The 17,475-nt window shown below is 39.9% G+C and overlaps 1 protein-coding gene across 7 annotated transcripts in view; it reads left to right on the top strand.

Moving 5' to 3' along the window:
* The window catches only part of rasal2 (RAS protein activator like 2), a 388,464-nt gene that overhangs the window by 187,811 nt on the left and 183,178 nt on the right, over positions 1-17,475 (top strand). For 6 of the 7 annotated variants that reach the window (XM_080195961.1, XM_080195959.1, XM_080195960.1 and 3 more), the window contains exon 3: positions 234-360. In XM_080195961.1, the coding sequence (XP_080052087.1) occupies positions 234-360 (127 nt within the window). The remainder of the gene's footprint in view (positions 1-233; positions 361-17,475) is intronic. The other variant, XM_080195958.1, reaches the window with a different exon arrangement.

Raw genomic sequence — 17,475 nt, 5'->3', positions numbered from 1 at the left:
TTCAGGTTTTCAGTATTTGAACATATACACCAGTTGCACATATTGGGTCCATTTGTATGGAAATATGATTCTGGAGAGTTCGTGCAAATTGGGTTGCAGCAGTTTAAACAAAGCTTTTTCATTCCTGTTAGACAACTTCAACACAAAGAAATGTGCCTCAAGTTTCTAATAATCATGGATCTAATGTGAAGTTTTTTTGTTCTTGGAGTTGACTGATTCTCATTTTCATACAGGTGAATGTTGATGTATTGCAGGACCAGCAGATGGAATCCACTAAAGGACGAATGTTACGACGCACAGTCAGTGTTCCATCTGAGGGACAGTTTCCAGACTATCAACAGGATGGAAACAGTAAACTGGGTGAGTTAAACTAGTTTGTAATGGTGCTGATTGACAGGGTCTCTTTGGGAATTATATTCAAATCTGACTGCTGGCGTGTTTATCTTTTGGTTCCTTCTTGTGCTTGGTGAAATGAAATGTAAAGTGGCGAAGGACAACTGACATTCCAACTCTTCATGTAAGACTGCCACCTCCTGGTGGGTCTGAAAACTGATCCAACGCTGGGAATTGAAGCCTCCTATCCAAAATACAACTGGGCCATCTAGAGGTTGAACAATTTTATTCTGGCTCTTTTCTCCCTAATAATTGTACATTTGCTCTAATTAAACAGAAGGTGACAATTTAGCCTTTGAATCAAGCTGGGAATTAACGTGGCTTTCTTTGCCAGTACTTTATGGAACGGCGATATATTTCTAAGTCAGGGCATTGAGTGGCTTGGAGGGGAACTTGCAGATGGTAGTGTTTCCGTGTATCTGTTGCTGCTATCCTTCTAGATGGAAGTGGTTGTGGGTTTGGAAGGTGCTGTCTAAGTATATAGAAAGTAAAACATATAAAATGTTAGTACAGCATCATAAATGCATGTCGCCAGATGAATTAAAATATTTGATATAGACAGTAGCTGGTAATTAGTCTACCTCTGCTATGCCGACTGAGCCGTTAAGTTAAATCTGTCTCATTGCTGAACATAAAGTCAGCCGGAATTGGGAGAGGATCAGATTGTTGCTCACGATATGCTGTTTTCATTGCTCCTCTGTATATTTATTTTGCTATCACAAGGCATCGGCTATGTACTGATATATTTCTCACAAAAAATCCGCTTCCGGTTTCTGCTCATTGCCTTGCCTTGGACTACCTCTTGAGGGCATTTGTTAAATGTCACTACAAAGATAAAAGTAGATAATTTGATTTCCTTTCCTCTCAAAGTTTTCAAGCGTTGCTCTTCAGAAGATTAAGAAGTCTGTACAGAATATAGGGGTTCTTAGACCCCTTGCTGAGAACCACTGTGCAGGCCAGATAGAGTCAATTCACTACCAGATGCAGTTTTACCTACACCCACTTTAAACTGAGGTCCTGTTTGCTCTCCTGGATTGATGTAAAAAATTTGCACCATATGAAGAAGAGCAAGCAAGTTTTAATGATAGCCAACATTTATTCCTCAACCAAGAACTCAAAAAAAAGCATGAAGGGCCTATTATTTCATTGCTGTATTTATGACCCACTGTTGATCCCAAATTCGCTGCTGTATTTCCCGACCATGACTGAGCTTCAAATGTGCTTAATGGATTGTAAAGCGCTATGTAATGAAGCCATGGAAAATGTGATACAAATGCCAGAGTTTCATTAATGCACTCTAGTTCATGAATTGCTTGTGATTTTTCCCACTTAATTTCCACTTCAGAAACAATCACATGGACATTTAAGGCTGCTTTTCAAATATGTTTCATTTTTTCTTTTCACTGTACCTCACCATCCTCTCTCCACCTCCTCCTAAGCTGTGATATTGCCAAGCAAGTTTGTGTAAATCTCCCACCTCCTTCCTCCCTATGTAGCTCCAATGATTACTCTTCTCTGCAATTCCTGTTTTGTGAAATAGCAATGCAAGAATTTTTGTTTCAGCCCTTGCTTTCTCTGTTTCAAATTTGGGTGCTGAACGCTGACAAATGCAGACAATAGGTTTTTCCAAAAATACGTTGACCAATGAGCACTTTTCAAATTAGATTCTGATTTTTAATTTCCCACTACATGTCATATTTATAACTGTGATGTGGGGATGTTGGCTGGGGTAAGCACAGTAAGAAGTCTCACAACACCTAACTATTTATAACTAGTAGATCTGAAGTAAATGACTGCAGAAATTATTCCAGAAATTTGTTACTTGTAGAACTTAGCAAAGTATCTCAAAATGATAATGATATGAATAAGAATGATCTGGAATAGGTTTGTGACAATTTGAAAATGCATACTGAGAAAAAGGAATTTATGTCATGGTCTCCTTTGTTCATCAATTTGAGTGAGAGTGAGCCTGTTAGCCAATGTATTGGTATCCGAAGTTTGTCATCTGTCTTCTCAGGAGGCGACATCTGAGATGTATGGCTGCTGTATTATAAAATCTCTTTGTGTTTTGACACACTGCCACATTATCAGTTGACTGGAGTTATCCCCTCTGCACTACTGGCATTGCAAATCCTGAGAAAAGTATCTGTTACCAGAAGCCAACTGCTTGCCTCAACATCCTTTGTGGTTATCCAGTTCCGTCATGTGACTGGTGCCTTCCTCTTCTCTGTCTTGTTGTTCTGGACGTATTGCTCTGTCTACGAAAGAGACAATGTTTTGAGTTGTTCCAGTTTTGTTTTGTTGTCTTTATTTTGTAAAATCATTTGATGAGCGACTCAGGGTTGGAGTGAAGGATGTGCTTGGTGACTCTTGACCACTGAAGATAATCGTGTTTTAAAACTCATGCGATTACAGTGCTCTTCTGTTCAGTCAGGTGAGAATCATAGGAGCATTATTTGCTGAGGCTGATCTCTTTATCTTCAGAGAGAAAATTATGAAATGTTACTGCCCCAACCTGTAGTCGGAATTGGTAGAAAAACAAGAGTAGGTTCCTCTGACTGGATGTTACAGCAATTATTCTTGCTATAAAGAAGTCACTCTTTTTGTTTTAGTTTGAAGTCTAAATTCAAACAGAAGAGATGAAACAAGTAAATGAAAATACATAGCATGTCATTCACAGCAACTGGAAATATGTAACATGTTTGTCAGCAGCAGGAACAGAAAGCCTGTTCATGTAAGAATGTCTGGGTTAGCCCACAAACACATGGTGAAATGCTGACATGTGATTTGTTGTATTATTGTCACAAGTATTAGTATACAGTGAAGAGTATTGTTTCTTGTACTCTATACAAACAAAGCATACTGTACATAGAGAAGGAAAGGAGAGAGTGCAGAATGTAGTGCTACAGTCATAACTAAGGTGGAGAGAAAGATCAACTTAATGCGAGGTAGGTCCATTCAAAAGTCTGATAGCAGCAGGGAATAGATGTTTTTGAGTCGGTTAGTATGTGTCCTCAGACTAGAGTACTTTTTTCCTGATGGAAGAAGGTGGAAGAGATTATGTCCTTGTACATGGGTGCTTTATTATGCTGGCTGTTTTTCTGAGGTAGAAGGAAGTGTAGACAGTATCACTGGATGTGAGGCTAGTTTGAGTGACGAACAGGGCTTCGTTCACGACCCTTTGTACTTTAATGCCTTGGACAGAGCAGGCAACATAGCAAGCTGTGATACAACCCGAAAGAATGCTTTCCACGGTGCATATGTAAAAGCTTGTGTCATAGCGGACATGCCAAATATCCTTCATCTCCTGAGTAGAGGCGTTGGTGGCCTTTCTTAACAATAGTATCCGCATGGAGGGACTGTGGTGATTTGGATACCTAAAAACTTGAAGCTTTCGATTATTTCTACTTCATCTCCGTTGATGTGGACAGGGGCACGTCCTCCGCTACGCTTCCTGAGATCGATGACTATCTTCCTTATTAGCTAACGTTGAGAGAGAGATTATTGTCGTCGCACTAATTCACCAGAATCTCTGTCTCTTTACTGTGTCTTGTCATTGTTTGAGATGTGGCCCACAGTGGTGGTGCAAATTTTTACTTGTCCATTCAGCAATCTTGAAAATCGAGTTGGAGAGGAATTTGGCCACACAGTCAGAAGAATATTAGGAGTACAGCCTTGTGGAGCAACGCTATTGAGGATGATGGTGGAGAAGATACTGTTGCATATCTTTACTGGCTGCATTCTGAGGGTTAGGAAGTCTAGGATCCAGTTGCAGAGGGAAGATCTTATCTGCCTTCATCTTGTAGCCTCTTATGTCTTGCAGACCTTGCTATGATCGGTGGGAGTCTGTGTGGCTAGCCTGGGATTCTAGCTTGTTCCGGTACTATCTTTTGATTTGATTTGTTATTGTCACATCTATTAACATACAGGGAAAAGTATTGTTTCCTGCGTGCTATACAGACAAAACATACTGTTCGTAGAGAAGGAAGCAAGAGAGTGCAGAATGTAGTGTTACAGTCATAGCTAGGGTGTAGAGAAAGATCAACTTGATGTGAGGTAAGTCCATTCAAAAGACTGACAGCAGCAGGGAAGAAGCTGTTCTTGAGTCAGTTGGTACGTGATCTCAGACTTTTTCGCAATGGAAGAAGGTGGAAGAGAGAATGTCCAGGGTGCATGGGGTCCTTAATTATGCTGGCTGTTTTGCCGAGTGAAGTGCTGACAGAGTCAATGGATGGGAGGCTGGTTTGCATGATGGATTGGGCCACATTCACGACCTTTTGTAGTTCCTTGCGGTCTTGGGCAGAGCAGGAGGTCTTGTATCACCAAGCTGTGATAGAATCAGAAAGAATGTATTCTCTGGTGCAGCTGTAAAAGTTGGTGAGAGTTGTAGCTAACATGCCAAACTTCCTTAGTCTTCTGAGAAAGTAGAGGCGTTGGTGGGCTTTCTTTACTATAGTGTCAGCATGGGGGGGTGTCAGGACAGGTTGTTGGTGATCTGGGCACCTAAAAATTTGAAGCTCTGAATTCTTTCTACCTTGTTCCCATTGATGTAAACAGGGACACGTTCTCCTTTACGGTTCCTGAAGTCGATGACAATCTCCTTCGTTTTGTTTTGCCATCTTTGATGGATCTCTGTGGATCATTTGAGTTAAATTTAACAACAGTATGTACAAATAAAAATTGTAATCCAATCATATTTCATGCAGTAGTTGGCCTTGTCGCCCTTATTGGTGCTATATGCTGTTCAGCTTGTGTACATCAATCTGAGTTACAATGGGACTGAGTTGATAATGAACTGAAAAAAAAACTGTTCGAATTCATATAATGCATTTGATGTCCTTTAGACACAGGGACACTAATTGTTTGTTGAAGTCTTGTCACTGGTTTTCAATAGGCAAAAATGAGGTTTAGTTGAATGCAAAGTATCTACATTTCTTCCATCAAGAAGAATTTCCAAGAACCAGTGTAAGGTAATATTGGAGAAGAAGGTTGCATGATGGTAGAGAACAAAGTCTTGCCCACAGACTTGCCTCCTTGTCTTGTGTTATTTGGCTCTGCCACCCTCCTGTTCAGTGGCAAGCAGGAAATTCCACATTGAAACGACTGAATCCAAGAGAGTATTCACCCAGGTTGCGCTTATGCGTACCAGAGACGTTTCTTTGAACAGGACAGGGAGTAAGTTCAGTCTGGGGACAAGTGCAAAAGTGAAGCAGTATCAGGAGAATTTAATGAGAAAACCTCGTATTTGAGATGCAGGCAAGAATATTGTCCTTCATATTTCCTTAACTGGAGTCTCATTTGTTTTTCATCACTGTCTCTTAAATGTGATACATCGTTTCTTGGCCAAGTCGATGAGCAGTTACATGTGTCAGATGGTTGCTATTGTTCATTTGTTGCTTATTCACGAGTTGGAAATTGGTTGTTTTCTCTCCCAAATCTGTTCATAGTTTTTCCCTTGGAGAGTTTGTTTAATTAGACTGATTATTGATATCATGGAGATAAAGTGCTTCTTTGGAAATGGCACGGTCTTGATAAATGCCAATAGATTGAACCATGAAGGTTACTTAAGTTACTAACTCTTCACCAGATGACATTAAATTTTTACCATCCACAAAATGTCCTGAGCTGCATGACTCATTGAATTGATTAACTGTGTGTGTGGTGAAGGACTGAACTGTGTAGATCAAGGCATCTAAGAATCAAGCCTTTAGGAGTGTCGTAATTCACTGCATTATCCCTTGGCTAGGGACAAAGAGAAATAAGCTAGGATTCCCGTTTGTGACAATAGTGGTTATTGCTGATGCACCATTCTTAAAATTTCTGTTTCATGGGAAATGTGCTGAATTTATTTTAAGTGCAGTTGAACTAGTGGATGACATGGGCTGTTAAGAGATTTGTGCCTCTAATGTTAAAGTTGAAAGCAACAAGAATATTGATGCAAATGTGTGAATGGTGCCATTGCTGATCTCATAAAGACATGATGGGTTTGTCATTTAGAAAGCAATAACCCTGTGCAGTGCTTCATGGCTATTTTTCTCTGTGGAAAACACAGTTGACTTGTGACAAGGTAAGATAGACATAATACTTTAAGTCAGAAATTTGGATCAGAGTGTAGGTGTTTGCTGCTGAACAGATGGAAGCATCAGGTTTCCATTGTGCATTGAAACTTTGTGATAAATAAGCCATTTATATGAATGTCCCACAGCAGTGAAATATCTGAGCAAGTGGGCGAATGGAATGCTGCAGTCAGGCACTGGTGTTTATGAAGTGACCTTCCAAGAATGGAGTGGGTTTTGCTTACATTTGGCCAATTGTGTGAATTAAGTGCCACCTACTAAGGAGGCTGTTGGAACAGACAGCCAAAGTGACTCCCTTTGAAAATTTGCAAAATATGTTCTCAAGGCAGCCACACAAGTGTTGGTCCGATCTGTGTCAGAAGTGCTGCACTGCTCTTCAATCCTGGATTGTTTGACAGTGTATCTTTTGCAGCGATATATGATCAAGTGCATGAGGATATAGTGCTCCTTATTCACCGTACGTAGTCTCACCACACCAAGTTAAAGTCCAACATTTGGTAGCACGAGCTTTTGGAGTGTTGTCCCTCCATCAGGTGAGTGAAGAGTTCAGTTCACAAATGGGGATACATAGACACAAACTCAATTTATGGTAGGATATGGTTGGATTGCGAGTCTCAACAGGTAATCAAGTCTTTACAGATGCAGATAATGTGAGTGGAGAGAGGGTTAAGCATAAAGAGGTGTGAATTATCTCCAGCCAGTACAGTTAGTGAGATTTTGCAAACCCAGACAAGTTGTGGGGGCTGCATTAGTGTAACATAAACCCGAGATCCTGGTTGAGGCCATCCTCGTGTGTGGAACTTGGCTATTCACCAAATGGGTAGTGACTTGTGTTAACTTATGCAAGGAAGGACATGGCAAGATGTGATGTACTTGCATGATATTCAGGAAATTGGTGTGAAACTGGGAAGTGAATCAGGGCCATCAGTTTTGGTAAGATTTTTCCATGTATCCTGTACCCCATACCCCGTACCCCAAGCTACTAAAGAAGGGAACTAATTGTTGTGTCATAGCAGAGTTATCCATTTAAGTAGTGGCAGTGATATTTATACATTTCCAAATGCCTTGATTCTGAAGATGTTGCTGTATTTGTTTGAAAATTTTCAAGTGTGATCTTTCTTTTCCAAAGCCCTCACTCTTGAATATTTTTACAGCTGCATAGAAAGGAAGTCAAGTTAGGCAATTCTCTTTTGTAATGTTTTCCTGTCAAATATTACATCAGTTTGCTCCATGTTGTGACATTTTTTCATTTTCAATTAAATACTCAATTGTTTTATCAAAGTTATGATTGCATCTTCATCTTTCATCTATTCAGGCAATGAATTCCAGATCGTGGCTTACTGCATCAGAACATTTCCCCCTTTATTCTTGTGCAATTATCTTTAATCATTGACCCTTCGTTATATACTCACATGCCAGTGAAAACAGTTCCTCCCCATTTGAGCTATGAAAAACTATCATTATTAAACGTCCCTTTAAATGCCCATACTCTGTGGAGAACAATGCCAGTGCCATCTTTTCCATGTTTCTGAAGTCTCTGTTCCCTTGTACCATTTGAGTAAATCTCTGCACCCTTCAGAGAGACCACCATCAGCTTCTGTTAAGGTGCTGTCAAAAGAGGATTGGTGAATTGCAGTGCATCTTGTAAATGGTAAAGATTGATGCCAACGTGTGCCAGGTAGTGTTGTGGGGAATGAGTATTTAAGGTGGTAGATGTAGAGTCAAATCGAAGAGGCTGCGAACAAATTTATTGATTTTGAATTATTTTAAGGGCTGTGGGCTTTGCTGGCTATGCCAATATGTAATAGCCCTTAAGAAGGTGCTGGTGAACTATAGTCTTTGTGGTATAGGTACACTCACACATTCAGGAGGGAGCTCCAAGATTAAGACCCAGTGACAAGTGACGAAATGGTGATAGATTTCGAAGTCAGGATTGTGTGTGGCTTGGTAAGATGATGTGTTCCTGGTAGTGGTATTTACTACCCATGTCTTTATAGATGAGATGCGTCATGTGTTTGGAAGATGCTGTTGAAGGGGCCTTGGTGGGTTCTCTCAGTGCATCTTGTAAATGATGCAGACTGCTGCCACTGTGCATCAATGGTGGGGAGAGTGACTGTTTAAGATGGGGTGCTGATCAAGTCACTGCTTTGTCCTGAACTACTTCATTGTTGTTGGAGCTGCATTTATCCAGGCAAGTGGAGAGTATGCCATCACACTTCTGACTTTTGCCTTGTAGATGGTGGAAGGCTTTGGGGAGTCAGATGAGTTACTTGTCACAAGATTCCGAACCTCCGACCTACTCTTATAGCCACAGTAGTTTCGGGTTAGTCCAGTTCAGTTTCTAAGCTATGATAACTACCAGGGTGTCAATAACGAGGGATTCCGTGATGGTAATACCTTTGAATGTCAAGGGGCAATGGTTAGATATTGGAGATGGTTATTTCCTGGCTCTTGTGTGGCAAGAATGTTACTTGCCACTTGTCAGCCCAAGCCTGGATATTGGCCAGCTGTTAGTGTATTTGGACATGGACTGCTTCAGTATCTGAGGAGACACGAAAAGTGCTGAGCATTGTGCTGAAAATCCCACTTCTGAAATTCGGTAGAATAAATGCAGTTGGGACCAAAACGTTATTTATTCATAATGAGTTACTTTAAATGCCATTTGAAAGCCCGGATATGCAACATGAATTGTATTGCCCTCAGCAACCATCTCTTGTAGCAAAGAACTCAGTCAGATCTACTTTGTCTTTAAGAAGTCTGTGGCCTGGATTTTCGTGCAGACAGAGAGTCATCTGTTGGTGGAAAAATGCCGACAGATAGCAGAATCTGGAATCATTCCCTGATCACGGTCTCTACCATTTTTGTGAAACCTAAGAAAATAGGTCCTAAGTTGCATATCTGTGGCTCACAAGGCAGCTGTCCATGTAAATCCATAGCTGCCTCTACTCATGGGATTTTGATGAGTTAGATGCCTAAAATTGGATGCATGCAAATTAGGCCTGTGGGTGTAATTAGAGAGGTTTGTGAAAGCTGTAGTATGCACATTAGACCTGGGGGTCAGATTAGGAGTGGGTCGGAACCTTTTGGATTCATTTGATTGCCAGAGTACCATTGGATATAGTCCTGAGAGAGCTTTGGGAAAGGTAAGGCATCCCTTTGTGTGAGGGCAGGTACCCTGAGGGACGACAAAAGCAGCGCAGCGGGCTGGGAGAGTCACCCCTGATATCTGTGCTTTTCAATTCAAATTTGCTAGAAACGAACTCCAGTGCTTTTTGCTCTTTTTATGGTTGCATTACTACTTTGAATGACAGTGTGAAACTGGACCTTCAGATTCTTTTGCACCTTGACTGAGTTTGTTTCTGACTTGGTTTCCAAGTATTATAAATTACAGATGAAACATAGCTGTTCCCATTTGATCATTTATGTGATATTAACTTGTTTGCACTGGTTGCAAGTATTAACTCAAATTTGTTCTGAGACCGCCTTTCCTTTAATACTATAAATTTTTAAAGAGTAAATGCAGGAAAGATGTTCCCGATGGCAAGGGAGTCCAGAACCAGGGGTCACAGTCTGAGGATACGGGGTAGGCCATTTAGGATTGAGATGAAGAGGAATTTCTTTCCCCAGAAAGTGGTGAACCTGTGGAATTCTCAACCACAGAAAGCAAAATATTGCATGTTTGCAAGTCTCAGTCCTCTTGGGGTTAAACAGATCAAAGGATATTGGGCAGGAAGTGGGAACGTGTCCCTGAGTTGGATGATTAGTCATGATCATAATGAATAGCGGAGCAGGCTTGAAAGGGTGAATGGTCTATTCCTGCTTCTATTTTCTGTTTCTGCAACATGCTTTGGTGGATCTCACTGAAAATAACAACATTCTTTTTTATTATCATAGTCTCACTCCTGACATTGCAATGATGTTAATACACTATTATGTGCGGAATTAATCTCTCACTGTGGTTTAATTGGTTGTACTGGAAGTAGTGCTGCAGACTGCATAAGAGAAATGAAAGGAGAACTTGCATTTGTGTAATACCAAAATACTTTACTTTGGAAAAATGTTCAGCACAGCAAAATTTGATCAACAGCGATAAAATGAATGACCGCTTAATCTGTTGTTGGTTGTGCAAGTATTTTGACTAGAGGAGATCTTCTTCCCATGGTGCTGCAGGACTTTTAATGTCCATGTACATGGGCCTTAATTTAAAATCTGAACTCAAATCGAGCTCACATTGTTAAGTGCTTGAGTTTAAATTATTTGTTTAATTGTTCTGCCTTGTAATTATCTTATAAGTTTCTGATTAATGAAGACTACTTGTTGAACAACAAACATCCAATAATTAATCCTTGTTGACCCCCAATACAAAATACCAGTGTTTGAGAAATAAGTTGAATATTGGCAAGCATTGGAAATGCTGATTGAGGTATTTAGCGACAATATGGTTTCTGTTGGTGTAAATAAGCCGTATTGTCAAACTGTTGGAACATGATGCAATGAATTTAGTCTTTGCACAGCTTTGAATCAGTTTAATTTTTAAAAAATGTACTATTTCATGGGATGTGGGCGTCACTGGCTTGGCCAGCATTTATTGCCCATTCCTTTGAGAAGATGGTGGTGAGCTGCCTTCTTGAACCTTAGTGGTCCATGCTGGATGTTTTCATCATTGACCCATGCATCAACTCTCAGTTATGACAATACTATGTATGTTTATTCTGCCTGTTAGGTAATCTGTCATGTATTTTACATGTGCAGCCACTTCTCAGTGGCCAGCCTTCTATAATACTGAGGAAAATACAATTTTTCAGGAGTTGGCCACTCATCTCCTTCAGCCTGTTCTGCTTTTGAAAAGGTCACAGCTGATCTGATTGTGGCCTCAACTCCATTTTCCTGTCTATCCCCTTTTAACCTTTGATTCCCTGTTAATTAAGAATCTATTTCATTCAACTTTAAGAATATTCAGTGACCCAGTTTCCCCTTTCGTTTGGAAGGAGAGTTCTGTAAATTAACAGCTGCTGGAGAGTAAGAAAATTCTCCTCATCTACATTTTAAATGAGAGAGCCCATATTTTTAATGTGTCCTTGAGTTCTAGTTTCTCTCACAAGGATAAACATCTTATCTTGCCAGTATCCACCTTGTCAAGTCCTCTCAGGATCTTAAGATAATAAGATCACTGATTTGAATGAAAGCAGGCATACCTGTTCAATCTTGGTTCATAAGATAGCCTTGTCAAGTGAACTATCTCTGCACTGCCTCTAAAGCAATTTTATTCTTTGTTAAATTAGGAAAGCAAAACTTTACACAGTACTTTGGAGCAGGGAGGTAGTGGCATAGTGGTACTCTCACTGTTCTAGTAATCCAGAGAGGTGGGATAATGTTCAGCGAACCTGGGTTTGAATCTCACCACGGCAGATGGAATTTGAGTTCGATAAAAATCTGGAATTAGAAGTCTAATGATGACCATGAATCCCTTATCGATTGTCATTAAAAACCCATCTAGTTCATTAATGTACTTTCAGGAAAGAAATCTGGCATCTGTCATCTTGGCGCTGACTGTGGCCTGCTCAGTGCTATGCTGCCAGCCTCTCCAGCAGGAATAGGCCCTGTCACCTGATTTTTAATGGTATTCATGCCAGTGCACTCTGCAGTGTGGGAGATTCATTTTGAAACTCCACTGAAAAAAACCAGGGGCATTTTTAATGCAAATTTGACACTTAGAAATCGTTGGAAAAATCCAGCCCTCTATTTTCTAGGAGGAATTAGATATCGCTCTTGGCAAAGGGGATCAAAAGTTATGGGAGGAAAATGGGATCAGGCTTTTGAACTGGATGATCAGCCATAATCATAATGAATGGTGAGCAGGCTCGAAGGATCGAATGGCCTACTCCTGCCCCTATTTTCTATGTTCTATGAACTAGACTGAAGAATTTGAGAAATTACATCCAACTTGAAACCTTGTTTCATGTTTGTGCTTGTTGGAATCAGATTTTGGGAATTTGTTGGATTCAGATTTTGGGAGCCAAATCTCAGCATTTGCACAACTCAATCCAGCTTGCTGATACAGGTAACAAATTTCTGCAGTCAAAAAAAGCGAGGTTTACAGATGGGATCAAGGACCAGACTTAGCTGTGAAAATCTCGTTGTTGCCAATTTTTTGGAATCCAAATTAAACAACAACGAGCACCAGAATGATTATTGCTTGTTAAATTTAATTTCAAGCTGATCTGAAGGAAATTGAGATGAATATTCAGTTTGTTTCTTTATCTCACCTCCAATTTAATATTTTGTTATTTTTTTGACTAAAGCAGCATGTTATTTTAGCAAACCCACAGTCAGATGCCAGAACTGATGAATCCAGTGCGTTTTGGAAGAAATACTAAATCTGATTCATGATCCCTTGGCTTAAAGTTCTCTGACCTAACTGTAATACTTGATGAATTAGTTGTTTTATATTGGCAACTTAAATGTAGCTTGGTTCATTTAGTTCAGGTGATAGTGACTTAGAGAATTTACCTTCAAAGGTAAATTCCCTTCTGCTATTCCACTAACTTGTCTTTGTTCTTTTGAAGTTTTACATTATCCTCTTTATAGTTTACAATCATTCAATGTTTTGGATATCCACAAGCTTTAAAATTGTCCCCTGCATATCAAATCCAGGTCATTAAGATCTATCAGGAAAAGCGAGGGCTCCAATAATGACCCCTGGGGAGCACCATGACAAACCTCTCTCCAGTCTGAAGACTATCCATTGACAATCGTTCTCTGTTTGCTGTTATTCAGTCAATTGTATTTCCATGTTGCTACTGTCCCTTTTATTCCTTTCTCGAATCTGTTGTGTGGCACGAGACTTTATCGAATGTCTTCTGCGAGTCCATGTATACCAACCACAACAACAGTATTCCCCTCATCGATCCTTTCAGATAACTCTTCAAAGAACTCCAGCACTGGCTCTTCCTAATCAATCCACATTTTTCCACATGACTGCTAATCCTATCCTGAATAATTGTTTCTAGAAGCTTGCCTACCCTGGTACTTGAATTGACTGGCCTGTTCCATTGCAACAGCATCAGTTTGGCCACATGTGGTGACATAAAGCTGAACCTAACTGTGTTGTTTTCATTGTGCCAGTGATTTGGCTTTTGGGATAGGGGAACAGGTTTAATAGCGCAAGTACTGCAAGTTAGTTTTGCTGTGTCTTGATTACTGTCTTAAAGTGGAATGTAATATGCGATAGAAACTGGCAGTGAAATCCAAAATTTGAAGTGGGGGAATGTTGCTATCTTGAATTTAAATGCACTATGCGCTGAAATAGAAAATAACTGTAAAGCGCGTTCCCTTCAACATCCCCACCCCTCATCCCCAAACTGACATAGAATTTATAGCAAAAGCACAGCCTAGTGGCCACTGAAGATTTGTGTCTGCTGTCGAACTCGCTCCTTTTCTTCCCCAATCTATTTTGATATTAGCGCCACAGCTGAGATAATGTTGGGAGCTAAGTAAGATTTGAAAAATCATTGCATTCTGCTTTATGGTATGGCAGTGTGTTGTTATTATGTCATTATTTCTGTTTCTCTGTTGAACTATTCTATGAAGCAACAAAAATATGCTTCAAAAGAGTGATTGCTGTTAAAGAATAGGCCTTCGGACAGGTTCACAAACCAAGTTTGAAGCTGTATGTGTTACTATTCATGTAACAATTCTCTGAGCAGAAGTGAGATAGACTTAAGAGGATACATGTTGTGTGGAAAGAGAAGCCTTATTAGATTTGAGTTGTTCACCATATGAGCAGTTTTCTGTGGAGGTGCCATTATAATGCTTTCTATAATCTTTGGTACGAATCCTTTGACTGTATTATGTAACTGATGCTTTAATTACATGTTAAATTGCTGAACGTGGCACCTCTGTTTGGTGTATTGCAGAGATTAAACAGAATTCCTGGGCGGTCCAGTGTTGATGTTCTTGTAATATTAAGCTAGGTGTGTTCAGTTGTAAAATTCTGTGAGGAATTCCATTCATTTTCTCTCAAGCACTGCTCACTGTGCCTTGCAATTTAAACGTAAATCCATGAGAGGCGGGAGGAGGGGTGGAGTCAAACCATACTCTCCAGACCATTCCACTACTGCTCGCAGTGAGAGCAGCTTTAGTTCTCACAAGTGTCTGTTGGGTGATTTTCGGGTGAAGGGCTTACTGTTTCTAAGACTTGATGAAGTCAAGGACAGACTGGTTTTCCAGTTTGTTTTTCTGCATTCCTTTACACTATGTGAAAATGAGCAGCTCCTTTGTGTCTTGGTTAGTTCTATAGAAATGTGAAACTCGAAAACTTAAGCATGGAATTGACAGGTGAGTCTCACACAATTACTCTGGAGACCATGGGACTTGAGTGATATATTTTGTGTTTTGTGCAGTGCCTTGATCCATGTGTCATGCAGTTAAGAGAATGTTTGAGAAATCTCTTTTTCCTTTTGAGCTGCTCAATAGTTTCCTCATAAACTGCTTTGTTGATTTTTTTTTTGTTTATTCACTTTGTTTCAGAACTGGTTTGATTTTCATAGAATCATAGAATCCCTACAGTAATTGTTCGTTTAAAAATGCACCAGTGACCATTGTTGGCATTACTGAGACCTACAATTCATTCTGGCCTTTAGACAAGCAGGTTAGAACTTGGATTGTAGTCATGTTTTAGGATGAAGTGTCTAATATAGTGCAGGCTCAGCAGCTTCCATGGGGGAGGGGCTCTTGATGTGGGAAAGGCAGGAGAATCAAGGGTCAGCAGAAAGGCCAGAAGAGAGTGATACTGTCATAATTTTCCAACAAAAGGGATAGTGTATGATGTGATGGAGATGCACTCGGAACTGAATTACAGGAGCTGAGCTGATCTAAAAATAGTAAACCTTTCAGTGTGGATCATTCACTGACCCGTTTACTCAACCAGCATTTTTAACTCTCAAGGACAAAGGAAGGAGATCCCTGATGCTCAAATCAAAGGAGCTATACTGCCATATACAAGTATTAAATAAATGGGTAAAAAGGTTAGATCTTCCCCCTTTATCCAAGATACCGTGGCAGATTGGTTTATTATCATATTCTTTCACTGACCCTCCTATTGAGTCATTTCTGATTTATAACACATCAGAACATAAGAGTTAAAGAGTGGATCATTTGGTCATTTGAGCCTGCTCCACCATTAAGTACAATTATGGCTGATTTTCTACCTCACCTTCATCTCCCTCACTATTCCCACATCCATTAATTCTGAGTATCCAAAAGTCTGTTGCTCATGTCTTCAATATATTCGATGACTGAGCATCAGCAGCCCTCTGGCGTAGAGTATTCCCAACATCCCCAACACTTGAAGTGAATAACTTTCTTCTCATCTCATTCCAAAATGGTCTTGTCCTTATTATGTGACTATGACTCAAAATTCTAGACTCTCAGCCAGGGTATACATATCCTTACCCTTCTAGTTCCTGAAGAAGTTTCTATTGTTAAATTAAATCGCCACTCATTCTTAAGTTCCAGGGAAAAAACGGTCCAGCCTGATCAACTTTTTCCTCATAGGATAATCTCCACATCCCAGGAATCAATTTCTCTTCATGGCTGTGCATATCCTTCCTTGGTAAGAAGACCAAAACTGTCCAAGTATGGCCTTGCCAAAGCCTGCGAAAATTGCAGTAAGACTTGTTAATTTTTATATGTTATATCCAATTTCTTTGCAGTGAAAGCTAACATGCCATTTGCTTTCCTAATTGCTTGCAATACTTGTGTACAACCTTCTGTGATTCATATACAAGGGCTTATGGGTCCCTCTGAAAGCAAATATTTTCTTATCTCCCATTTAAAAATATTTTGTTTTGTTATTTTTCCTTCCAAAGTGGATAATTCACTTTTTGAGCATTATATTCGTTCTCCCATGTTCTTGCCCAATTGCTTAATCTGCCTATATCACTTTGCAGCCTCTTTGTGTCCTCCTGATAGCCTACCTTCGCATTTCTTTAAATTAATTTGTGTGATATGCACATTGCTGGCTCGACCAATTTTTTTTGCCCATCCCTAATTTCCTTTGAGAATGTGGTTATGAGTTTTTTCCTTGAACTTAAGAATGAGTGGTGATTTAATTGAATCATAGAAACTTCTTCAGGAACTAAAAGGGTAAATATGTTCTGGATATGTATCCCCTAGTTGAGAGTCTAGAATTTCTTGAACCGCTTTCTTGAACCACAGCTGCAGGTACATCCAAAGTGCTGTTTGGGAGGAAGTTCCAGAATTTTGACTCAGTAACAGTGAAAGAATGATATATTTCCGAGTCAGGATTGTGAGTGGCTTGGAGGGAAGGTTCCAGATGGTGGTATTTCCATGTGTCTGCTGCTGTATTGACAGCAAACTTGGATGCATTGTGCTCAGTTGCTTCATGCAGATTGTAAATAGCTTATGCGCAAGCGCTGATTATTGTGATATTCTACTATTTGCAAACTGAAAACGATCTGTTCATTTCTACATTTTTGTGTCCATTAACCAATTCTTGATCCATGATCTCTAATCCCATTAGCCATAGCTCTGTCCAGTTACCTTTTGCATAATACAATGTCAAATGCCCTCATGCACAAAGTCCACTGGTTCCTCCTTGCCTTGTATTCTTGTTTCAACCTCAAAATAATTTTTGATATTTTAAAAATGAAATTTTCCTTGCATAAAACTGTTGAATCTGCCAAATCATAGTTTGATTCTCTGAGGGCTCACATAGTATTTTTTGTATTATTGGTATCAGACTAACTGGCCAATGTGTTGTTGTAACCTTTAAGGAGAACAACTCCCCATTTTACAGTTGTGCACAGATAAATTGTGGTAGTATGGATGCAGATACATGGATTGATGCCAGATAAAGCCTATGATTTCTCCAGACAAGCTGATGTCAGTGTAGTGACCTAACAGTTCAGTGACGTCTTAGCTGTACACAGTTGGCAATGCCTGCAGTTGTGAAAACAGCTGATTTGATTATTCAAGTGACATC

Source organism: Carcharhinus amblyrhynchos, chromosome 9 (genome assembly GCF_965287045.1).
Source record: "Carcharhinus amblyrhynchos chromosome 9, sCarAmb.v2.hapA, whole genome shotgun sequence".
Lineage (NCBI taxonomy): Eukaryota > Metazoa > Chordata > Chondrichthyes > Carcharhiniformes > Carcharhinidae > Carcharhinus > Carcharhinus amblyrhynchos.
Note: the sequence above shows the minus strand (reverse complement) of the source record. Positions and strands in the feature narration are given on the sequence as shown.